Raw genomic sequence first — 24,058 nt, 5'->3', positions numbered from 1 at the left:
CGAGAAGCCAAGGCAGGAGTGCTGTTTACTTATAGAAATGATATCGAAGCCCTGCGTAAGCACATCGGCGGAATTCCGCCAGAGGAATTCCGCAGCAGTGGAGTTCCACGCCACGGAATGGATGGGCGCGCAAGGATCGCCATTTGGCTTGAGAAAGGTAAGTCAAGACAAAAGTTGAGGCAATATAGAGTAGACTGGCCCCATCGGTACTTCACACTGGGGAGTGAAAGCACTCTATGATATGGACGTACGAAGTGCAAATGCTCCCACTGTATCCTTGTATTTTTTTTTTTTTTGCTATATTATTTTTCTTTGAAAGACAGAGACAAATCAGTCCAGAGAATCACATGAATCGTCATGTTGAGACAAGAAACACTGATCCCAATTCTCGCTTGATATGTCTTTGTGACCTGTCCCGTCCCCAGTTCAGACCTCCCGAATCTTGAAGTCGAACATCTCGTTCGAGGGGCCGCCATTCCTATCTCGCATCTTGTTCGCTGTTTCTATACCGGCAACTGGCACGCGGTATTCCACTTGCCGGCCGGCCGCTGGGCCGCTCCCTTCAGGCAGTGGGTACGGGAATGGGAGGTATTCGGGCAGGAGACCGAGTTGCCTCAAAACGCTGCCTTGGTCCCACGCAATGTGCTCGTGATACAGTCTATCACCTCGAACGTTCACCACAGCCGTGAAAGGCACCTCGACCCTCTTGTTCGTGGGCGGAACGCCTGGGAGACTGTAGGATGTCAGCTTTTTATCGCCATTCTACGACCTGCAGGGCAATCCTTACATCCAGTCGATCATTTGATCATGAGTGAATTTAAATATGAACTCGTCAATAACGCGGTCGATGCCAACGGTCCGGCTGGTCAGCTCAAGCTCAGAATCTGCGGAGTTGTTGAAGATAAAATTGTGCTGATAAAAATGGGAGAGCTTTGCACGGCCAATGCCACCAGTCATCTGGTCCCGGGTTAGCCTTACAAAGGATCGAATAACAAGAGATCAAGCGCTGGCGATGAACTCACTGTTGGGACGTGATTGACATAGGGCTCCTGCACCATAGTACTCATCGTATGCTCGACGGACCGATCAGCAAATTCATAGTAGGTATGCTCATCCCATATTGTCTCCAAGTCGAAATACGGGCCGTTCATTTCTTTCTTGAAGAGCGTGAGGTTCCGAGTATGTGAGATCGCCTCGGTGTTGTAGTGGAATGACTCCTGAAAAGGGGTTGCAAACTTATATGAACTGGCATTGGCATAGTAATACTTCTTCATGTTGTGTGACTTGTCTGGCTGAGCAGAGCCCTCCGCTGGTTTCCCCGCAAAGTGCCGCAACACAGGTAGTGACGTGCCAGCGATGGATTCTGGGGATAATTCCGTCGATGCATCTGCATAAATCGCAGCCACGACAATGGAAGGATGATTTGACAGCGTCGGAGCCACGATATTCCACAGCTCAGGATCATAAGCTATCGAGGCTGTCAGATTGGCGATTCTCGAAGCATAGAGCAGGGGAAGCCGTACTCACCTGCCAAACCAATCTTATCCTTCGGCTCACACACTTCGCAACCATACAGTGCTTCTATAACAGTACGGATGAGATCACCATCCGCTAACCTCAGGGCCTCTGCTTTGATCTCAACAACCGTGTAGCCTTCCTCTGCCCATTTGATGAGTGGAGATGGGACTCCGTCAATAATAGCCAGTGATTCTCCGTAATCTGGAGCAAGAATGATCATGCCCGGCCCAGACCCCCTCCGACTCAGTGGTCGGAGCAATGACACGCCAGGGGAGACTGCTGTGAGCACCGGGCTCGGCAGTGGAGCGGGGGGCTTGGTGATATCATTGAAAGGCATGGCTATTCAATCATTCCAGTAAGCGTTTTGAAACGCCAAAATTTCTATTCCGGATGTCTTTGGCGAATTTTGATTCGAGATAGCATTCCAACGCCGACTCGACTTTGATGGTGCCTGAACCAAAAGGACATGAATTGAGGTGGGACTGGTGGATATTCTCGTTACCCAGTAGTAACGTTATGTAGTAAGCACGCCCCCCTCCCCTTGCTAGTCTCATCTTCAAGAGGCCGCTTATCTGTAACAGGTGAGGGGCTGCCGGATATCGAAGAACCCTGACTATACTTTCTTCGATTTGCCGAGATATCTACAATACTTGCACCTTCCATCGGCGTCATTCCCTTATACGCGTATTGCGGTAAGACTTGATAGTTTATTTGAAAATGGAGTACGAATGAGACTTGCGGTCCTGCAGCCGCGAACTACACTTCGCTACAGGCTGGGTTGAATAACAACCAGCCCAACAAAGAACAGATGTAGGACAGCTTGCAGATGATAGCCCTCCGAGGTGAGAAGTATGTGTCGCAACGCTCGCACAATTGAATTAGATTCAAATATCATGACATTAGAAATTGCGACTCGCAACGCCAACCGAGTTCCCATATTCACACTATCAAGCCTTTTGCGCGGCCAGTCGAATGTTGTATTCCAGCTCCAAAGAGGCCTTCGAATTGTCCTTCGCTGGGTTGAAGTCAACCACCAAGTCGTCCTTGACAGCGAAGACAGAGTCGTTGTCGAGGTACTTGGTCTTCCTGTCAAAGATCTGTGTCACCAGGGGTGCGTACACTGCGCCCTTGCCAGCCTGTATTTGGGTTAGCTTTCGATCAATCTGTGCACTCTTGATGGGGACAAAATCCTACCATAATGTGGATGTGAGCGGGCCGGTACGGGTGGCGATCGAGGAGCTGCAAGACCTCTCCTGCCGGACCTGCGACGTGTCAGTTATGCTGAGCTCTCTCTCGCATCGGACAGTGCACTCACCATCATATGGCACCGGGTACGGTACTGGTCGGATACAGTAAAGCCCGTAGTAGCCGTTCTTGTCTGTGGTAAGCTTGCCCCTCAGGTTGAAGTCCGCCTGGTCCGGGTCCTGCTGCTCATACAGCCCATTGGTGCTGCACTGCCAGATATCCACCGTGACACCCTCGATCGGCTTGCCCGTCACCGCGTCCGTGACCACACCGTGCATGAAGACGACCTCGCCGTCGGCGGGCATGGTCTTGATGATGCTGGTGTCGTTCTCCGTCGGCGGCGTGTCCTTCCTGAAAAAGGGGCCCAGGATCGCGGTCTTGGTGCTCTCGTAGTCGGCGCCCACCAGCAGCTTGTTGGTGATCTCGTCCACGAGGCTCTCCAGCCCAATGACGTCGCACAGCAGCTGTGTCTCGTTCCGCCGGTCGTTGGACATCTGCCCGGACCGGTTCAGCAGCTCCACGCCCTGCATCCACTCAGATACAGTGAGGTCGTTCTCACGCGCGAAGTCGTGAACGTGTTTAATCAGGGAGGTCATGATTTGCCTAATACGTGGGCTGGCCTTGGGGCCCGTTGCCGCGATGACGCTATCTGTGAAATCGGGGTCATATTGGGGCTTCTTGCTGGCGTTCCCGCCATTGACGGCAGAGTTTGCTGTAGAGGACATGGCGACGACTTTTTATGAGGGGAACTTTGAGGAGAGACTGGATTAGAGACCTGTCGGAGTGAAAGCTGTCCTTAAATATGTGAGATGACTTTGCGGATGTGACTGCTACAGGGACGGATGAGGGGCCAAAAGGCAGTTTAGATACTGAGAGGAAAAGGGGTTGTCAAGCAGCTGGCCAGTTCACTTGAAGTTTAAGTAAGATCGATGTCGACAGTGTAAGTTCCGCCCCCTTGTCCCATTCTCACAACATACGATTCTGGCCAGAGGTCGGAACAAGCTCTAGCAAATCAGAAACCTGCTATTTGCTTTCGAATCTGGGGTTGACGTCGGCTATGTCCTCTTCTGCGGAAGAGTTAGCAGAGCGCGGTAGAAAGGGGTGCTAGCAGTAGCGTTTGGCGGCGGGGCCATCGTGCTTTGAAAGCCCCGCAAAGATTCCCCAGATTTCTGGGTCCTCGACTTGCCGCATTTGATACCAACACTCAGATTGAGCCTTGAACCCAAGGCGGCATCGACAAGGCAGGCTGACCTTGACAGACGAATATAATGTCAGCTCTGATGCAGAGTAAGCAACGACGAGAGCAATACGGCTTGTGCTAGTTATCAATTGTGCATGCTATCTAAAAGCGGTCGTGTAACGCCAATGATCACTGCAGAGGCCGCTCGGATAAGCACCCGGAAGTTTAGCGAAATCGTCGGGTACGGCCCTGGAATGCTATATGCTTGGAACGCACGTGCTTCATTGCTTTCAATATTGCGTGGCGGCAATTGCACCTCAAGAACTACAACACGCACTCTCAGCGAAGTGAGCCCTTATAAAGTCGATTCTGCCTCGCAATTCATGATTACATTCAGACCTGTCATACAAGCTGTTAAATCATTGCACAGGCAGACTTCTAATTTGTTTACCTACGTGCGTATGGAAGATCGGAAGCTTTCTCCAGGCTAGCTCGAGTACAAGGGTTCTATACGAAGAAGATAGTTTCTTCCTAACGACCACAACGCGAGGCGTAAGAGAACACATGCACATAAGTCAAAGGCCTACACACAGAAGGGTACTGCAAAAGCGAAAACATAGTAGTACAGCTCTCCTTGTACGTGGAGTGAAGGCGTACACAACAATAAACATGTACAATATCTTGAATAACCTTTAGGCTAGAGAACGAACACAACACGTTCAGACTAGTTGAGAAAATTGCAGCCTGTGAAATGTGGCCAGCTACACAGAGTAATGCCCTAAATCGGTCATGTTACAGACAAAGATATGTTATCTTGTGCTGCAGATATTGGCCAGATGAAACTGAAAATTCACATACAGGTAGAGACAGCCGTAAGTAGTGGCCCATTCAATGTCTTAATTTCATGTATCTGGACTGGTCTCACGGGTCGTGGGCTCTTGGCTCTGAAGAGAGTCGTGATGCCTTGTCTGAGAAAGAATACCATTATCGTTCCATAAGACAAACTGGGAGAGGCTCGTTTGCTCCGGCGGGGCTGAGCTAGAGCCGTCGGGAGGGCAGGACCTCGTGGTGTCCATCGCCAAGCAAAGGACACACCGAACGCGGCAGCGCACTGAGAGGACATCAAGCTAGTATATCCAATTACAACTCAGATGCAGCAGTCGCTTCCGTATTACTCCTGTGCAGTCGAGATCATCATCTGAGGGATGGCTGACATGATATGCCGCCATTCACCATATATAGAGGCAGACTTCAAAAAAGAACAGGATCAGCAACTTCTAACTCCATTGATATTAGTTCTTAGGTCACCACGGAGGTTCCACGTAACCGTCCAGTGTACCAGATGCCAGTTGTGAACAGTCCTGGACCTTCGTGCTCGTTCATCGTTTCCACAACTAACGATTCCCGAATTAAAAGTTAGCAAATCTAGAAGCCTATAAGAACAGGATAGTCGAGTCATGTTGAACATCAAACAGATGTGCTCATTGTCAACAATGATCTCAGTACTATGAATGATGTTTAGACTGATCACGTCGGTTCATAGCCGGCTTTGACAAGACTCCAAAAAAAAAAACGAGAAAAATATTCTCGAGCACATGGGAGTGCTGTCTTCGAACATTATGAACCATGCAGGGATCGAACCTGCAATCTCCTGATTCCGCATTTCTCATGAGAACATCACGAGTCGTAGTCAGACGCCTTGCCATTGGGCCAATGGTCCAGTTGTTGATGGAATTTGGCGCCGTGAAGAGTTTTACAAAGGAAAGAAAAGTTTGTAGAGAGAGTGGGGCTGAGGATTTGTTATGGCTCGCGGGCCGGGGCCGAAAACTGGGGACAGTAAGCGGGAATGACACCGTGTAGAAAGACGCAAGCGCCGGTAAGTCCGTGTGATAAGCAATGGGAACGAAGGATTGTGGATAAATGGGGGAAAATGGCTGTATTCTTAGTTCGCGGCGTAGCAGAACCAGTTGTGCAGTAGTGCAGTAAGAAGAGATAAGCTTTGACAAGCTTCTTGGCTGCCTCTGGCCCGATGTTCGGGGCTGAGGGGAACGAACCCGACGGGGCGGGCAGTGCAATGCACTGCACCGCATGTTCATAGACCGCGTTGGACAAAGTGACTGAGGATCGATCTGCAAGGGACAGAATAAAGGTACTGGTTATAGTGCGTGGGACTTGCACGTGCTGTTATGCTTTGCAGGTGCTGGGCCAACAAAGACACGGTATTCACTATGGATGAATTCCATGCGGGTGGACTATGCCAGCAGACGGGCTGCGTGGTACCTTTTGTCAAACCATAACGGACGGACCACTCTGGCTCTGCAGCGAAGGAGGACCTTTTTCCGAAACAAGCTTTTGGGGAAAAGGGCACCCTGTCTCTAGGGAGCGGTCCCATTGGACCCACTGCTGCGATACCGAGCGCGATCCCGTCTCTAGGCCCATAGAGGATGCGCATCCCTGCCGTGGCTGACAGCTTCAGCCAACGGCTCGACGCAATCACAGTCTCAGCCCGACCAACGACGACAATGCGGAACCACATATTGTCTGACTGTGCAGATGAAGGCGCCGTGGCCTGGCTTGAGGATTCCGCGAGCTGGGCAGCTCGAAATCCTCTAAAAGGAAAAATGGCCACTCCCATTCCTGTCCCTATCTGCTCTTGAATTTCCTTCTGGACCATCATACATATCTCTGTCTTAAACGCATACACAAAACACACGCCGCTCGGCTGCCAATACTTTGGTACTATTCTTGCCCAGGCCTTCAACAGTCCAGCTTCTACACAACTCAGGCAGCGGTGGTGACAACAGCGAATCCTCAGCTATGGCTTCACAGCTCTACGAGCGCATGGTCGCCAGCCTGCCTCAATTAGTGAGGCGTTCCGACGACTTCGAGCCGTACAACTACACAAGCAAGAATGGCCATGTGTGCGCCATGCCCCGGCCACTGACGAACACCGAGACCGCCAAGTTGGCCGGCGGCTATGACTTCTTCACCATCAATCAGATCGTCACCGGCGCCTGCGCCTGCTTCACCCTGCTCAGTCTCTTTATCCTCATGTTCAGACATGCCACCCACCTGTCAAGGCCCAACGAGCAGCTCAACATCCTAAGGATCTGCTGTTACCTGCCCATCTTTGCAATCGGCTGCTTCCTCGAGGTGTCCTTCCCCAACGCTTATATGTACATCAACCCATGGCTCGACTTTGTCCAGTCCCTCGCCCTGTGTAACTTCTTCCTCCTCATGTGCCAGTTCGTTTCTCCCTCGGACCAGCACCGCGAGGTCTTCTTCGCCGCCCTCAAGGTGCCCCAGAAGAAGAAGAAGGGCCGTGGCGGGCGACGAGCCAGGGGCCGAGGGGGAGACTACGGTCCGGAGCCCGAGGTCGAGGAAGAGCCCATCAATGGTCTCGAGTGGTACCGCAAGATGTGGATGCTCATTTTTCAGTATCCTGCCGTCCAGGCTCTCGTGGCCATTTTCACTGCCATCTTCGAGTCCCAGGGCGTCTACTGCCTTGCGAGCAGCAAGCCCTATTTCGGCCACCTTTGGCTCGACATCATTCATAATGTCAGCTTGACACTGGCCATCATGTCCTGCCTGAGACTCTATGGTGCTCTGAAGAGCCGGCTGGCACACCACAAGCCACTCGCCAAGCTTGCTGCGTTCAAGTTGCTTGTTGCCATCACTGGTATCATCCAGGTATGTCCACACTTGACTCCAGCCTACCTCACAATCCAATAGCACAGCCCTGTTAACCGACTGCCCACGCACACAGCTCATCTACTGGATCCTCCGATCCATCTCGCCCTCTCCCCTCAAGCCAACCGCCTACTTCTCCTGGTCCGACGACTTCATCGGCATCCCGGTGATGGTCATGGCCCTACTCACGGTTCCCTTCTCCGTCTTCTTCCACTTCGCCTACGACGTCAAGCCTTACTACCTCGAGAACGCCGGCAAGCACCTGCCTCTTGCCCAGGCCGACCTAGAGTCCGGCTCTGCGTCCGGCTCCCCTGCGCCGGCCTCCAAGCCCGCGCCCTACACCGCTGTCGGCGCGGCTGGCACGAGGTACCAGGGCGGCTTCCTCGGCATCTGGGCCTGGCTCGGCATGCTCAACCCCAGCGAGCTTATCTCCGGATTTGTCTTTGGCTTCACTATGCTGAGCAAGGAGAACCGCAAGGTCGGCGTCAACACGGTCCGCCGCGCCCAGACTGGCGAGTTCGGACAGGCTTGAGGTGGCTAGGCTCGGGTGTGCGCTGTGAGTCTAAAGTTTGGTAGGGCCTAGGTGTCGCAACACGAAGTGACAAGAAGGACGAAGGATAGCGGGGCAATTGCAGGTGGGATTGATAACGGAACGACTCTTTCAATTTTACTTTCTTACTTTGTTTTTCTAAGCCCAAAAACAGTTTGGCGTTTGGGTTGCTCGGTGTCTGCTTCGCCAGACATCGACTCGACGGTATGAGGCGTTCTTCTGGGAATCTTTGTAGACCTATGTCTGGACGAATTTATTTGTTGAGATAGTCCATCATACCCTTGTGAGCGCTTTGTTCTAGACTATGCTGGCGTATCAAGATCGTATTTTGAGGTTCGATACATCTTTCGTGTCCGACGCTCGCCCAACGCACAATCCAAGTGTGCCAATGGGCCTTAGCAATTCCAAGGGGAAACAAGAAAAGCGATTGGAATCTCGTCAATTGACGACGATCAACACAATGCATTATTCTGGTACAAGACTCTGGAGCAAGACACTCTTGGTCGTTCAGACTTAAAAAAAGCTCGTCCCAGTACTCGTGAGTGCATGAAGAGTTGTAAAAATGTCACGAGGGCAGTACTATCAACCTAGTTGGATCTTAAATCACTAGTTCAAAACATGTATGCAATTGAGGTTACCTAGTAGGGTCGTGTTTTTCATATTCATAGGATCGCAATTAGCACTCGCATCTGACTATCAATTAGTGATCATAATTGAGACTTCATTATTCACGGATTAGGTATTGTTGTCCTGTGGAAGCAGGAAAATGATTCTTTCAATTACAATGCGCGTAATAATCGTGATACTAACAATTCCTTTACATCTCCCTCCCTTTTGAAGAAAAAAAATCAGAAGATATTCCGTTGTGGGATAGCACCAAGGGGGATGAAATATCTCCATGATGTATCTGAAGAGACCTATCAGAGGGATCCAGTCCGCTGGCCTGTACATCCTAGTATGTGTAGATTTGAGAAAGGACGTTTTTAGTTGCAAGACTATGAGAACTTAGCCAAGTCTTGTAAAGCCGAGTCGACCCGATACTGAGCCGAAAAGAGACGGCACCCTAACCCCGCAGGGTGCAATATTAGACTATGCATGGCCTGCATCACTATGAATCGTCGCTCGTTAGTTCCATCATAAATACACCCACGAGCGCGATTCGTGACACATCCCCGACACATCCCCGACAACTGCCTACCGACGACTGATCAACGTGCTGATGAAGATTCAACTTGTTGAGCCTGTCGCTGGCGTATCTGCCTTTTTGGTCAAGACATGACAGTCGGCTTGCAGTGGTGTTGAGCCGCGTCGGGCTCGTGGAGGCTTGAACATGGACGTGGGGCCGAGCAAGCGGACGAGAGTCGTGAATGGGTGGTGGGTGCAGCTGCCCCTCTGCTTCAAGCTCCGTGTGGCTGACACTCAGAACGGTTTCTAGCCAGGCTTGTAGATGTGAGTTCACAGAGTCTTCGAGGCGGGCCTGGAATGAAATCGGCTGACAGCTACGCAACAGCCCGACATGTCAAATGTGAGCCCAGTGACAAATTCCAGATTTTTGCAGGACTTGTACTGAAGTTCCCAGGTGATGACAGGGTCCCTTCCTGCGAATCTTGCACCAAAGACGGTATCGCATGTGTGCGGGCGACGAATGTCCGCTTCCGAGGCATCAATAAGTCTATCTCAGGGACCTTTGCATTCCCCGAGGACCAAACCTGGGTTCAGGTCGATAGACGGTGTAAGTGCGCAATGATACGTCTCGAAGCTGTCAGTTCTGACAAGATAGTGACATACCTGGACGAGACGACTAGAGTCATCAGATGGTATGAAGATCCGGACTGCCTTGAAACTGATCAGGACGATTCTTGGCTCGACGATGGTGAACAAACTGGCGTTGGTGACTCAATATGCTCTCGTGGGCTCTTGAGCTCGCACTTTCATGATGCTGAAATAACTTCGGATGGCTCTCCTTCGTTCTCAGACCGTCAAGTACCATCTCAAGCTGCAACGCCGGCAAGCGGAAGCCACAATCGTGCTCTACCGTTGGTGACCTTGAGGACAGAGACTTCTACGACTCATGGCTCACCCGAAACAACATCTTCTCGATCATACTCTACAATCTACCCCCTCTCCGTGACTTCAGGACCTCAGCACACGGTACTGACGCAGCGAGAAGCTGCGTTGATGCGTAATTTTACTGACAATATGGCCTTATGGGTATTTACTCCCACTCCCGTCACGGGATCATGTCTGGAAAGTGCTAAAAGTGTAAGCTAGGCGGATATTACTGATCGGGGACGCACTTTTGAGACCGAAGTGCCCCGGCGAGCGTTCTACCACGCGACCCTGCGTTACGCCATATTCGCCTTCTCCTCGCGCCACATCAATAGGCATCGACGCGGGCAGGAATCTACTGAGGCCCTGGAGTATTATGACAAGTGTCTGAATCTCCTCATACCAGCCATATCTAATCCTAACCACCATGTTACAGAGGAGGTCTTTGCCGCAGTGGCTATACTTCGACAATACGAGGAGATGGACTGTATGATGACTCCAAGCAATAGTCCTTACTGGCAAACCTCGGCAAGGTGCTGACTAACACTCACAGCTGAGGATCGTGGACTCCATCTCACGGGAACGACACGCATTGTCAATTCGATGCGTGGCTGGGGATTTACACCGGGCCTGAGAGAGGCATCGTCCTGGCTTTGTCTGCGCCAAGACATATATATATCCATGGTTCAAGAGTCACCGCTCAAGACGGATCTCGACGCTTTCCTGCAGTCAGACATCTACACCCGGAGCGATGATACAGCTTATGCTGCCAGGATAGTTGTGATTGTGGCTCGCATTCTGATCGGCACGTCCGCCGAAGACCTCGACTCGAGAACACGTGTATTGAATGAGGCACGTGCAGAGCTTGAAGAGTGGTACGACTCGAAGCCGTCGACATTCACCCCAACTTGGTCTGGATCGGGGAATGGCGACCCAGGGAGACTTCCTGAGATATGGATGCTTCTTCCATGTCATGGTAAGGACTCTCACGACTCTACACAGTGTGATGAATAAGGCTGCAAGCTAAGAAATAGCAGCTTTCGGATTGCAATATTACCATGTAGCTATCATTCTCTTCGCACTTTCGGAGCCAGCGACCCAGAAGTCAGGCTACAATGGTCTGCGAGAGAATAGACGTAGAGAGGTGCGTGAGTCGGCCGGCATGGCTGTGCCTTGGAACAACCTCGTCTTCAAAAACTCCTTTCACGAAACAGAGAAAGGCTGACCAATTTGGGAGCATCCAGGGCGTTGTACGAAAGAATTTACGAACCATCGTCGGCCTAGCGAATTCCAATCAGGGCGCAGAAAATCTTCTTTTCATGGCGAGACATGCCCTGTCTGTCTGTAAGCAGCTTAACCCCATTCATATCTTAACAGCCACCACTGACTCGATTAAAAGGGGGCGGAGTCCTTGTCGACAAGGCAGACCAGGAGGCTGTCAAAACATTCCTCCGTCACATGCAGCAGACCACGTCATGGAACACAGAGCCGATGATCGCTTCGTTGCAAGAGCAATGGGACGAATTTTGATATTCATCTATCAACACGAGATCTATTGACGGGCACGCCTGGTGGATGCTCATAGCTTGGGCTGCTCGATCCTCTTGCCGCTCTCGTCGAACCGGATTTGCGTGCCTTTGACAAGCGCCTCCTGGATCCAAGCGCCTATTTGTACAGCTTTGACCGCGTTGTTGAGGTCCAGTGGTAATGGCTTGTTGTCTAGGCAGCAGTCTGCGAACTCGTTTGCCTCTTGTACAAACGCGCCCTCGAAGCGGCCATAGTAATGTGCGGGGACCTCGCGGGTAATGCCATTGGGGCCATAGTAGTTAACAAAGTTCTTCTGTGGGTTAGTGTTGACAGAAAGCTTGCCCTCAGTTCCGATGACCTCGGTGACGTCCTCTTGGCCATGTGCCATCATGCGCGAGCAGAAGTAGTTGGCGATTTGTCCTCCCCAGAACTCGACGATACCCACGGCGTTGTCGTAGTCGTTGTACTTCTTTAGCCCCGGCTGCACGGCTGTGATTCCGTACGCGGACACGCTCTTGGGGACGACATTGTCACCGAAGAACCACAGCGTCAGGTCGATGTCGTGCACCGACATGTCGACGAAAACTCCGCCTGACCAGGCGGCATACTCCACGAAAAAGCCAGAGGGGTCATGCTTATCGCACGTCTGGCTGCGGACCACGGACGGCCGGCCGATCAGGCCCTGCTCCATCTTGGAGTGGGCGTCGCGGTAGGACTCGTCGAAGCGCCGGGAGAAACCACACATGACCTTGAGATGTGGCCGCTTGCGGGCCTCGGCGACGACTTGTTTGCACTGCCCCGGGTGTCACGCCAACTTAGCCAATGCTTCTGGGATGTAGAGATATCTAACTACTCATCTCAGGTCTAGGGAATTACTCACGACGTCTATGCTTGTTGATAGCGGCTTCTCACACAGCACGTGCAGGTTCTTTTCCATAGCTTGTATGGCTTCCTCCGCGTGAACTGAAGTGGCCGTGCCAATGACCACGGCCATGAGCCCCTCGTGCTCAATCATCTTCTGATAGTTGTCGTAGAGGGTCACACCGTACGGCTCAAGGTTGGTCTTGCCCCATGCAAGCTCCGCGGGGTCTGGCGAGAAGGCAGCAACAAGCTCAGCCCGGGGGGTTCTGTGTAGGAAGTTGATGGCATGACGCTTGCCCATGCGCCCAAGGCCAGCGGCCGCGATCTTGAGCTTCTGTGTCATGGTGGCACGGGAGGAGGGGTCAGATTATTGGGGGTAAAGGACAAGTTTGACTGTGTGAGGTTCGTAGAAGAGAGGCGTGTCACGGTTTGCAAAGACAAAAGCACAGGCGAGGGCCTTTTCCTTTATACTCGTGCGGACTCACATGATGACACAAACTTGCATCGCACTGCAGGTACGTTTCTGTGGAACTCTTGATACAGCTGCATTTCTCACACGATGATGCCTGGAGCTTGCATCTGTGTTTGAGCATAGCTCGGCGATGTCTTCGCGGTAGAGCTATCTGAATGTGAGAGTACAAGCTTGGCCTTGCCGCGCCGATCAGCGGATCGTGGCATGGGCACCGGAGACACTTACCCCTCACCGTGCGCCGCCGGAAAGACTTGCCGTGCCATCGGAAAGGGATACCAGATTCGGGCCAACGCTGTCTGGCTCCCTCACGTGCCTCCTTCTCCCCCTCATCAAATCCCTGACTTAACGTTTACCGGCTAGAGAGGCCGTGGTTGGCGTCGACATTTCCAGGACTGCTTACCCCGGACCCGACACGCCTTCTGACCCATCCAGCGCGAGACGGCGGTAGTATCCAGATCCAAGACGCTGGGAAAAATGGCGGGGAAGGTATCCACAAACCTGGGGAAGGCTTCCGAAAACCTGGGGTATCACCCTGCCTCGACCAAGCTAATTCCGCTGACGGTATAAACTGGCGAGTGTATTAGATATGTGCTTATTAGGGCCATGGACTCGGTCCTCGAGGTCTGGTCTACCTGCTGTGACCAGCATTTAATGCTGGCCTTATCCCGAGGTCTATTTCGGCCTTGTTGACCGCAATCATATAAGAAATGCAAATGACCTCCTATCGCGCATTCTGTCTCTGGCCGATACATTTCATTCTAATTTTGTAAAGAAACGGTCCTTTGCCCAGCAAGCCTAGACTTTACTCTTGGTTGACGACTCTCCTCTTTTCGATCACTTCCCAATATGTCTTCTAAAGAGGCAGACACGTCAAAGGGCGTCAGCGCCGCCGAGCACCTCGAGCGAACCATCTCGAACGATGCCGTCCTCAAGGTTGCCGAGCACGCTGACCTCGAGGCCATCGAAGAGACCACACCGGGCAACTTCGTCTGGCTTTGTGCTTGTGCTACAGCCATTGGTGGCATGCTTTTCGGTTACGACGTATGTATTACCCTCCTCGCAGTACCGACCGTCCATGGGGGAACTCGCAGAAATTTCGAACTAACGAAATGGTGATTAACATCGATATAGACTGGTGTTATCTCCGGTGTCCTGGTCGTGATTGGATCAGACCTGAACAACAAACCCATTACCGACTCTGACAAGGAGCTCATCACAGCCTTGTGTGCTGCAGGAGCCTTGATCGGGGCCATCGTTGCGGGAGTCACTGCGGACATGTACGGTCGTAAACCAGCTATCTGGTTCGCGTCTGTGTTGTTCACCATTGGCGCCGTCATCCAGGCGAGCTCCTTCACCATCGCTCAGATGTCCGTGGGTCGAGTTGCTGTTGGGCTGGGTGTCGGTTCGGCTTCCATGGTGAGCCATTTGTCCCACAACCTTTCTATGAGTTTGCAAGACGCAACTATAGGGAACAATTTTGTTGACATGTTTCTTACACGCCTTAGATTGTTCCCCTATACATCGCCGAAATTTCCCCCGCTAGATTCCGTGGCAGAATGATCTCAGTCGACATGATCTTCCTCGGCACCGGCTCAGTCCTGGCCTATGCTTTCGACGCGGCCTTTTACAAAGTGGCACATGGCTGGAGGTACATGGTCGGCATCGGCGGCATTCCCTCCATTATCCTGGGAATCCTCCTCTTCTGGTGCCCCGAGTCACCTCGTCAGCTCATGTTTCACGGCAGGCGCGAAGAATGCGAGAGAGTCATCAGACGCATTTTCCCTAGGGCCACCGAGGAGCATGTCGCCAATAAACTATTGTCTCTCGAACACGGCGTGAATGCCTCCAAGGCTCTCAGCGAAGAAATCTCATGGCGGACTTCGCTCAAGAACATCTTCACTGTCCCAGCAAACCTGAGAGCCACCATCGCAGCGTGTGGCCTCATGGCTTTCCAGCAATTTTGTGGCTTCAACACTCTCATGTACTACTCATCTACGCTCTTCGATATTGTAGGGTTCTCCAATCCCATCGCAGTCGGGACTGTGGTCGCCGTGACCAACTGGATCTTCACCGTTCTGTCTATCTTCCTCATCGACCGCATCGGACGCCGGAGGATCCTCCTCTGGACGATGTGGGGCATGCCAGTCTGCCTGGTTATCGCAGCTATCGCTTTCAGATGGATCCCCCTCGACCTGAATACCCTGGAACTCACAGACACGAATATTGGCTGGCCGGCATACGTGGTCCTCGTCATGGTACGTCCAATCCTTCCCCGGTTACGGTTGCCTAGATTTCTTTTGTTAGACGATTCGGTCTCCGTAGCAGGTGACTAACGCATAGCAGATGATCTTGTTCGTCGCCTTCTACGCGGCCGGCCTCGGCTGTGTGCCGTGGCAGGCGAACGAGTTTTTGCCCATGGAGGTCCGCGCGATGGGAACCACGTTGATTAACATTTCGAACTGGGGCCCAAACATAATTGTCTCTGCTACGTTTTTGACTATGATGCGGAACATGACACCGTCTGGGACATTTGGGTTCTACGCTGCTTTGTCTTTCCTCGGTTGGGTCTTCGTGTACTTTTGCTTCCCTGAGGCGGCCAACATGACGCTTGAAGAGATTCGTGTTGTGTTTCAACATGGATTTGGTGTCAAGTACGCTGAGGAGTGGCGGAAGCAACGGAAGATCCAGCAAAGAGCCGTCGTTGGGGATGTATGAGATGACAGTGGAGACTCGATAGTACTAACGACTTCTTGAGAATTAAACAGCATAACTCTTGCACAATTCCACACACTGAATGATTAGCCGTGCTTGAAACTCGTATCAATGCTGAGAATCTGATTTTCAAGTTCTTTTTGACACTCTGGCGGGCCTACTTGCTCATCACCGCTGTATTCTAGGCTTCTCAACAGACTTTTTGTGTAAGTCGCGCACCACTTGTTTTTTCTGCAGGGTCATACTACTCTACTCCTCGAGGCAAGCCCCACTCTCGTTCGCTGCGTGCAAGATATAGCTTGACCATGCTCCATGAAGACTGTCCTGCAGTATATGGCTGATCCCGACGCGACCGGACCTCTACCGGCAAACGAAATAATAACTTCGATTGTCAGACCTTTTCACCACATTGTAACATTGTCTCTTGATTCAGTCCAGAGGACCGTGGCGTGTCGGGAACTGAAACTCCACATGGGGCTTGTCTTTCAACTTTTGTGTAAGGGTGGCATTACCTCCATGCCTTCCAGCAGATAACTTGCTGCCCGCTCTATGCTACAAATCAGTCGATCTTCAAGTCCGAGCATAGAAGAAGCTGACACTTACGGCAAAATGATGAATCATGTGACAATGTAGCATGCTCACCGCAGGGAAATTGATCTCATAGCGGACAACAACGAGATGACCCTCTCCCCCATAGAGTGTGAAACCGTCTCTGTAGGGCGGGTCGAAGAGGTTGAAATACTCGTCTCCATCATTGGCAATCGCGTCCTCGATGTCCTTCCAGTGAAATCCATCGCGCCCTGACCGCCGACCCATACCTTGTGATTATGCTTGCCAACGGATGAGTGGAGTCAATCATCGTGCCGTTCTAAATGATCAGATCGACCACCAATGCGTTCTTCAGGAAGCCTTTGGAGTTCCCCCAGGACGTCTTGCCGCGCGAGATATCGTTCCACATGATGAATGTTGCGTTCTTCCGGAACAACTCGTGCAGCGCCGCATTCAGCACCCAGGTAAACGGGCCGGTGTTGTTTACCATGAACTTGAGGCTGAAGTCGGCCTTCTGGGATGGCAGTAGTGCGGGATACGGTGCTACTATGGGCGATACATTCGATTCTAATCTCCGTAATTGTATGTTTCCCCGGATCCTGACGGCTGATGTGACTGGGGTACTCTCTTCTCATGGAATCTGCGGTCACCGACACTTGCCAACTGCGCGTGAGTACTGCGAGACTCGTCTTGGAAGAACTCTTGGAAGTTCAAAGTCTCGCTGGCGATGCGTTCTACATGACTGAACCGCAAGACCCCGCGCCGTTTTTCCTCGGCGAAGGCAAGGGACTCAGCGAGCCTCAAGACGTTCCGGATTTGACGGCCGTTCAGTTGCCATCGTTTTATAACTTCGATTCGATGGGTGAGTTCGTCACGGGCTGTCCGATTCGAGCTGTCAAGTCGGCCGATGAAGTTGAGCCAGATATGTTTGCGGGTGTCCGATGTCATATGATCGAATTTCACCCCAAAGGAAATTCGGGACTGGAAGGCCACGTCTATAGATTTCATCCTGTTTGAAGTGAGAAATAGTATGCCGCAGAAATACTCCAGCTTACGGAGAAATACTGTTCATGTCAGTAGTTTCCCTACAAGCATCCCCCCAGGACGTGCCTTAGTCGCCTGGGTAGTGGACAATTAAGTTGGACCCCAAAACTTACCAGATACGAGAGCATTACGCTTCAGATTCTCATAAGCCCTCGCTTCAAGCACGACGTCTGCTTCATCCAAGAGAAGAACACCTTGCAGCCTGACCGAATGCTCAAAAATGGCTTCGAGATGCTCATCAATCTTCTCCTCGTCTGACAATTGGCCGAGGCTGATCGAGAACAAGGGCTTCTCTATATATTCGGCCATGGTTTCTAAGACAATTGAACCCTGTTAGACGAGGTACTCCACTAGTATTGCCATGTATACTTGCCAGCCGTCAACGTTTTGCCAACACCCGGAGGCCCGTGGAGGACAATAATCAGACTCTGACACGTCCAGCTGATTAGCAAGGGTCCTATCAGAACAGATGAGAGTGCTCATCTCGCCCTTATTGGGTATGAAATCGGTGATTGCACCCTGGGACTCGTTTCTTTGGTGCTCCTCAATCAGCCGTAGTAACATCTGCTTGGTCTCTTCCGGAATCACAAGAGCAGTCATTGCTTCCTTTTCGTAGGTAATTGGCTTCAGGTTATCAATAGTGACGGAATACCAAGTGAAAGTGCGTGGAACACAACACTGAACAGTGGACGGGCAAAGACGAGCCTGGAGCGCGGAGAATTCTTTTGCAGGCGGCTGCTCGTCTTGCACTCCGAGACTCACGTCAGTAGCCTTCCCCTCGAACCTGGCCCCTGGCCGAATCGCTAGTTTCGTGCAAGGAAACCTTGCGGAATCAACCACGACTCTCTGTGAAAGCTGGGTGGCACTATAATTAGCCATGAATGTCTTATTCGTCGAATTGTACCGTGCCCTACATGTCTGTCTCTTTGTCCATCATCACTTAAGTCTTCAAGCATCCCATGCTTCTTCGTCCCATGCCTCTTGAACATCCCTCTGTTTTGTATTGCGGCTGGCCCTTCATGGTAGAGATGTTGCACTGAAGGGCCAAAAAGTTCTTTCCAGCGACGTCCCCGATGCTCCAACTTCTGCTGCAGAGTCTCGATCTGGCTTTCATCTCCTCCACCGAAGAATCGCACCGGGTATGTTTGAAGATCGCTGATGCGACAAGATCCGGTAAAGGGAATGATGGGGGTTAACGTAAAATCCTTTACAAACATCTGGCGTGTCGGATCCCAATCTTGATGCCATGAACCCACGGAGAATGAAGATTCTTTCAGCGAAACAGGGAGTCCAGCCTGAGGATGGCCAGGAGATGAGGGCATTTGACTGAATTCATACCGCACTTCTGTTACTATACTCAGCTCGGGTTGTTCAAATCTGTCTTCAGAGTAAACCATCTCTCCCGGGCGGAATAGAGCCCACAGATCGGCGAAGGTCACAAAGCCGGAACGGATAGTCTCTCGAATCTGGTTGTGTGCAGGAAGAGCCCATCTCTCGTACCAATATTCAAGAGACTTCAAGTCTTTGATGTCCTGCTGACTTGGATGGTCTGCATCCGAACCGGACTGGATGATGTCGCTGTAACACCAGTAAAGTGGGACGTAGGGCTCGACAAAGGAAATGCCCCTACTTCCCTTCGTCATTCCCATCATGCCGGTCCTCTTGATGACATCTTCGAATAGTGAGACTAGAAATGGACTCTTGATGGACAACTTCTGTTTCCCGCCATTCATTGAAATCACTAGTGCGAACGAGCGGTTGGTGTCTGGCTGCAGGGGCGGTTCCCACTGAGCTTCATCGACGATACGCACCACGCCGCCGTCCTTGACCACTCGGCCAATACCTGTGAGCTTGACAGGTTCATCGCCAACGGTGGCAGTATCCAGTGGCTCAGCGTTGCTCTGTTCGTTTGGATTATCGGTGATATTTCTTTGTCCTGTCCCACTACTGGATGACTTGCGCTGATCGTTGAGGCTTGGGCCGTTCGGCTCTGTATCAGTACCCTCGAGCTGCACAATAGCTTTACCGATACTAGATCTTCTCAGCCACTGCGATCAAATGTAAAGGAAATACAGCCGCTACTAACTAGCTTTCGGAACAGCGTCTCGCATTCAAACTGTCCTTCTTCGGGGGTGGCGGTGGTGGTGGACCTTTATGAGTGATGCCTATGGAGGCGGCTGCGGACGAATGTTGGCTCATTTTGCAGTCAACCGCGGGCGATACTCTGATGTAGAATAAGACCGCACTTTGCAAGTTATAATCAGAAGGAATTTTTGGGGGTCAGCAGTGGCTTTAATCTGCCAGAATCTAAATGATTGCAAGTTGGGTCTCACAACCTGCTTAAACCGTGGTTCCAATACCTCAGCCACCCTATATGTGTTGGTTGTCCCATAAGAAGGTTCTCCCACATTGAGGAATAGGCTACTCGACCGTGAGATAAGTTACACAAGCAGCATGATGACGTATGCTCTTGTGTTTCCATTCGAGGAAAGCTGCAATTCCGGATTGTGCTTATTCTATCGTGGGCACCCGCTCCCGATATCTACTATGGAACAGCTGGCCGGTCAGCATACCTGCAGGCTCAGCCCCTCTCCTGCTTGGAAGCGCAACTCGGTCATGTGTATATCTGCACCGAAAGAGCCAGCCACATGCATGAAAGAACGTCAGCCAAGATTTAATTTACTGCGGAGCTGGAGTAGAAGAGGGAAACTGCTGCTGCTGATACGACTCAGCCTGTCATGTCGCGTATCGACTTGAAGACTATCATTCCTCCTCAAGCCTAAAATCACTTTCAAGCACGGCCTCTCATACTGTCTGAATTCTTGTATCATGGATCCGGCTATAGAAGTCGCTAATAGTCGCCCTCAAGTCATCAACGCGTTAGGTCATCCAGACGCCGCCAAACAGTCGACCTCTAATCTGAGCAGGTGGTATACACCCGGAAGCGATTATGGGTAACTTGGGCTCCCAATCACTACCCAAAAACTTGGATATCAGTATTGACTGGTGCATTCGTAGGTACTACGTAGTGGCTCAAGAGGCATCCAGCAACTCCAAGTCTCGACTGTCCAAATTGAAGCTCACGGCGGAGGAAACGCGCCTGCTCCTCGAACTGCCCCCCAACGGCGATGGAGTTGTGACAAAGATGAAGTATATCCTTGAAACGCATGAACGCAAGGAAAAGCAATCCAAGTGGCAGCAAAAGACGGGCCAGTTCTTCCTGAACTTCTGCAAGGTTGTCGACAAGACTTCAGCGCTCGTGCAGCCGATATTGCCACAGAGCCCAGAGTACACCGTGACGTTTGGCGTCTTGATCTTATTATTCAAAGTATATATAAGTGTTTACACTATTTTTGAGCATCGCTGACGTCTAGCTACTCCAAACCAAAGGCTGTCGTGACCCAGAACGATCGGGAAGAAGCCCTGATGGAGTCTCTAGACAAAGTCTCCGCCAAACTCCCTGTCATTGAGTTTTACAACACCACCTTTCCGACTGGTGAGATGAAACTAGTGGTGGCAAAGATCTACGCTGAGGTGATGGGACTGCTCGATGAGGCTCTCAACTACCATCGCAATAGCCGACTCGGTAAAGACTGCGTTCCTTGCGGGATCCATTGCCTACGCCCCTGACGTTCGCATATAGCAAAACTGACCGATGCGATAATACGTCCCGTTGATAGCAAGATTCAAAAGTGTATGCATCAGATCGAAGTGGAAGTCAAGAAGCTGGAAGACCTGAAGAACGTCGCTCATGAAGCTCAGACTGCGGACATCCAGAGCATCGTCACTCAGACTGGACAGGGTGTGTATTTCTACACGATACAGATCAAAAACGTGACGCTGACTTCTGGGATTGAGACCTATCGGCCCTATCTGATGATTTCCACAAGGTCAGCGTCACACTCGGCTTCGGCATGGAGTTTTTGCACAAGCGACTTCTCAACGTCGAGTCGACAGTCAGCCGTGGGTGTCCAAAATCTTTTGCTAATCAATGTCTTCTTATCAAATCCCAAAGCTGACATGGGTCAGAAATTCGGGCACATGAAATGGCACGGTACACACAAGTGCTGCAGAGCGCTCTCCTATCCTCGTCTGGGAGTACCGAGCAGCACTGGGACGTAGACGAGGCATTGACAAGACTTGCCTCTCACGACTTCCGTCTATCTCCGAAAGACCACTGGGACAACAACGAAGTCCTCGGCTATTTACTGGAGTGGTCTCACGGTCCGGGCCGTGATCCGGTACTGTGGATCGGCGGGAGCTCTGGCAACCGGGACACCTGGGTCACGGAGTTGTCGGTGGATATCGGCCGGGCCCTGCGGCCCCAGCTGAAAACCGTTATTTGTGTCTTCTGCTCCGACCTGGCACAAGCGTCTTCTACACTGACGCCCTCGGCTCTGGTGAGGATCCTCGTGAGCCAGCTACTTGAAATTCACCCCGAGGTATCCTATAGCGACGCAGTCTACTACAGTGCGCAACGGTTGCGAAATGCCACGACATTCTGGGGAATGTGGCGCATATTCGAGCGCTTGATTGCTGAGTCCTCGAACGCGTTCATTGTCATTGACAGAATCGAGGAGTGCACCGTGGATGATGATGCGGACCTCAAAAACGACTTCTTGCCGGCGTTGCTAAGACTGCTTCGAACCACAGCTGGCGCCAGGGCCATCATCACTAGTATCTATGAGCCGCCAGAGGGAAGCTTATTAGAAAGTATCTACATTGACACAGCACATCCCAAGGCGAGAAGCAATCAGTAAATTGGCCTGGGACCTGTGATCAAGCTATCATACCTAGGTAATGCAAGCTGTCATTCAAATAACAATAGAATAGTAATATGTAATCAAAGTTCTGAAAAAATTATTTTATTGATTTATATCGATTTATATATTACTAATGTCGACTTATTTTTAGTATCGCCACAGTTGTTGTCTCGTCATTTATGGTTTTATTCGCCGCGGATCGGCTCTGGGCACAAGACAGCGGCAGGTAACCCCTCCCCTTTTTATGTCACGAAAAGATGAAACAACATAAAAAATTGAATGTGAAATTAAGGTCTACAGCAAAATAAAAAAGATGTTGTATGCACGGTGCAGCCTTAGGTGACTTGATGGCCAATAGCTTAGCGTTTTAAGTAGTCTATATTCAATATCAAGCCTATATGATGTTCAACCTTGAATTTATTCTAGTGAATTCTACCTTTCTACGGAATTATATTTAAAATTAAAATATTTTAATAAACCAAATCACGATCAAATAATAATAATATTTTAAATAAAACCGTTCTCAAATTCTATATGCATTCAGTCATTAATTACCTATATCGATATAGAAATATTAATATAATTATCCTTACATCATATACAGAGCGTACGGCTCGAGCTGGATAAGGCTTGTATTAGAAACACCATAAATATAGTAGCTGCATAAAATCGCCCCAGGTAAGGTTTTCCACCAAAGCCACAAGAAACTCATCCTAGGGCAGAGATGACGTAGGATCTGTACACTGATAGCGGATGGAGTTGATGTGGCCAATCATCTAAAGGAGTAGAATTCTTACCATAGATAGTAGGCACTGCTCAGAGCAGAGACCCGAGTCTTGCTCAGAGGTCCTAGTCGTTCGCTTTTTGCCCCCGTATGATCCATGTCCTCGACACCATCAGAGAACACTCCCGAATTCTTAGCCGTAGCTCTCTTTTGCCGGAAACAAGCAAATCATATCGAAGTTGCACGAAATATAGTAGGCGTTCAATCACACCACCGAGAAAACACGACGATGAGCAAGATTTCTATGGACAAATCAGCAGCGCTGATGGGAAAGAAGCCAAAAGAGTCTTCTTGAAGCCTGGGCCTCAGACTGAGTCAAAAAGGTCTGCCCCTTGCCTGGGCCATGCTTGACAAAGAGCTCTATGGGAAACATCTGAATCGAAGCTCTGCGTATAAGTTCTGATGGCAGACCACCGGAAATTTTTTCGGCCACCTACACGAAAAGGCTGGCTAATCATTTGAAGAGCAGCTTCGAAATCTAAGATTTTACTTTGGTGTCATTATCCCGGAACTCGGCGATGGTCCTAATCACGATGGCTTTGTGAGGCCTTGGCGGGACTTTATGACAGATCACTACTCTCTCGTGGAACTCAGCTGGGCGTGGAAACATGGCATGGGGCTTCCTGTGGTTCGATTCTCTTTTGAGCCCATAGGGTCCGCGGTTGGAACTCCATTGGATCCAAACAATCAGTACGCTGCCCCGAGCTTTGTAGCGAAGCAGCATCATCATATCAAGGATTGCAATCTCTTTTGGTTCAACCATCTGTGGGAGAGACTAGCCCACTTCGATGAAGCACTCCCCCACAACCTCTTGCTTATATCTTCGCACCTAGGTCACTCCCTAAGCCAAGCACTCAAATTTCCCAGCCCTCGGGGGATAGACCTCCTTCAACACTGATAACAGGCACACAAGTTTAGAGGTTTCGATTCAAGGTCCATCCCACACACACACGCACACACACACATACCTCTCCTTCCACGTCCACTCTCCTAACTGCGACCGCAATAAAGATTCAACCCCATGAGGTCCAGAAACTTTATGGGTGTGTTAAACCCTTTCCCAAAACTAATGCATATTAAAGATAAAATGCATGTTGACGTCCAAGCAATGTAA

General features: G+C 50.9%; 8 protein-coding genes across 8 annotated transcripts; 4 read left to right on the top strand and 4 right to left on the bottom strand.

The window, feature by feature from the left end:
- Positions 1-426: 426 nt before the first annotated feature.
- On the bottom strand, positions 427-1,855 carry J7T55_001083 (lea domain protein; the record flags this gene model as incomplete). The annotated part of the gene is made up of 4 exons (XM_053140363.1): positions 427-733; positions 788-957; positions 1,023-1,468; positions 1,528-1,855. The coding sequence occupies 4 exons, from the start codon at positions 1,853-1,855 to the stop codon at positions 427-429; spliced, it is 1,251 nt and encodes a 416-aa protein (XP_052996729.1).
- Positions 1,856-2,465: 610 nt separating this feature from the next.
- Positions 2,466-3,488, bottom strand: J7T55_001082 (hydroxyquinoldioxygenase; the record flags this gene model as incomplete). The annotated part of the gene is made up of 3 exons (XM_053140362.1): positions 2,466-2,654; positions 2,713-2,780; positions 2,834-3,488. 3 exons carry the CDS (start codon positions 3,486-3,488, stop codon positions 2,466-2,468), a joined length of 912 nt encoding a protein of 303 aa, XP_052996728.1.
- Positions 3,489-6,760: 3,272 nt separating this feature from the next.
- J7T55_001081 (uncharacterized protein) lies at positions 6,761-8,165 on the top strand (the record flags this gene model as incomplete). The annotated part of the gene is made up of 2 exons (XM_053140361.1): positions 6,761-7,633; positions 7,710-8,165. The coding sequence occupies 2 exons, from the start codon at positions 6,761-6,763 to the stop codon at positions 8,163-8,165; spliced, it is 1,329 nt and encodes a 442-aa protein (XP_052996727.1).
- Positions 8,166-9,513: 1,348 nt separating this feature from the next.
- Positions 9,514-11,762, top strand: J7T55_001080 (uncharacterized protein; the record flags this gene model as incomplete). The annotated part of the gene is made up of 10 exons (XM_053140360.1): positions 9,514-9,557; positions 9,619-9,632; positions 9,694-9,915; positions 9,964-10,000; positions 10,180-10,334; positions 10,495-10,719; positions 10,786-11,208; positions 11,297-11,376; positions 11,447-11,576; positions 11,632-11,762. 10 exons carry the CDS (start codon positions 9,514-9,516, stop codon positions 11,760-11,762), a joined length of 1,461 nt encoding a protein of 486 aa, XP_052996726.1.
- Positions 11,763-11,811: 49 nt separating this feature from the next.
- Positions 11,812-12,963, bottom strand: J7T55_001079 (oxidoreductase; the record flags this gene model as incomplete). Its single annotated transcript, XM_053140359.1, has 2 exons — positions 11,812-12,552; positions 12,640-12,963. The coding sequence occupies 2 exons, from the start codon at positions 12,961-12,963 to the stop codon at positions 11,812-11,814; spliced, it is 1,065 nt and encodes a 354-aa protein (XP_052996725.1).
- A 975-nt stretch (positions 12,964-13,938) lies between these two features.
- On the top strand, positions 13,939-15,807 carry J7T55_001078 (sugar transporter; the record flags this gene model as incomplete). Its single annotated transcript, XM_053140357.1, has 4 exons — positions 13,939-14,133; positions 14,224-14,508; positions 14,598-15,347; positions 15,436-15,807. 4 exons carry the CDS (start codon positions 13,939-13,941, stop codon positions 15,805-15,807), a joined length of 1,602 nt encoding a protein of 533 aa, XP_052996724.1.
- Positions 15,808-16,233: 426 nt separating this feature from the next.
- J7T55_001077 (multicopper oxidase) lies at positions 16,234-16,620 on the bottom strand (the record flags this gene model as incomplete). The annotated part of the gene is made up of 2 exons (XM_053140356.1): positions 16,234-16,263; positions 16,447-16,620. The coding sequence occupies 2 exons, from the start codon at positions 16,618-16,620 to the stop codon at positions 16,234-16,236; spliced, it is 204 nt and encodes a 67-aa protein (XP_052996723.1).
- A 3,727-nt stretch (positions 16,621-20,347) lies between these two features.
- On the top strand, positions 20,348-22,157 carry J7T55_001075 (uncharacterized protein; the record flags this gene model as incomplete). The annotated part of the gene is made up of 5 exons (XM_053140355.1): positions 20,348-20,725; positions 20,788-20,983; positions 21,041-21,199; positions 21,256-21,360; positions 21,427-22,157. The coding sequence occupies 5 exons, from the start codon at positions 20,348-20,350 to the stop codon at positions 22,155-22,157; spliced, it is 1,569 nt and encodes a 522-aa protein (XP_052996722.1).
- Between the last annotated feature and the right edge of the window lie 1,901 nt (positions 22,158-24,058).

This window comes from Diaporthe amygdali (genome assembly GCF_026229845.1).
Source record: "Diaporthe amygdali strain CAA958 chromosome Unknown NODE_6_length_1560011_cov_65_102424, whole genome shotgun sequence".
NCBI classification, from domain to species: Eukaryota; Fungi; Ascomycota; class Sordariomycetes; order Diaporthales; family Diaporthaceae; genus Diaporthe; species Diaporthe amygdali.
Note: the sequence above shows the minus strand (reverse complement) of the source record. Positions and strands in the feature narration are given on the sequence as shown.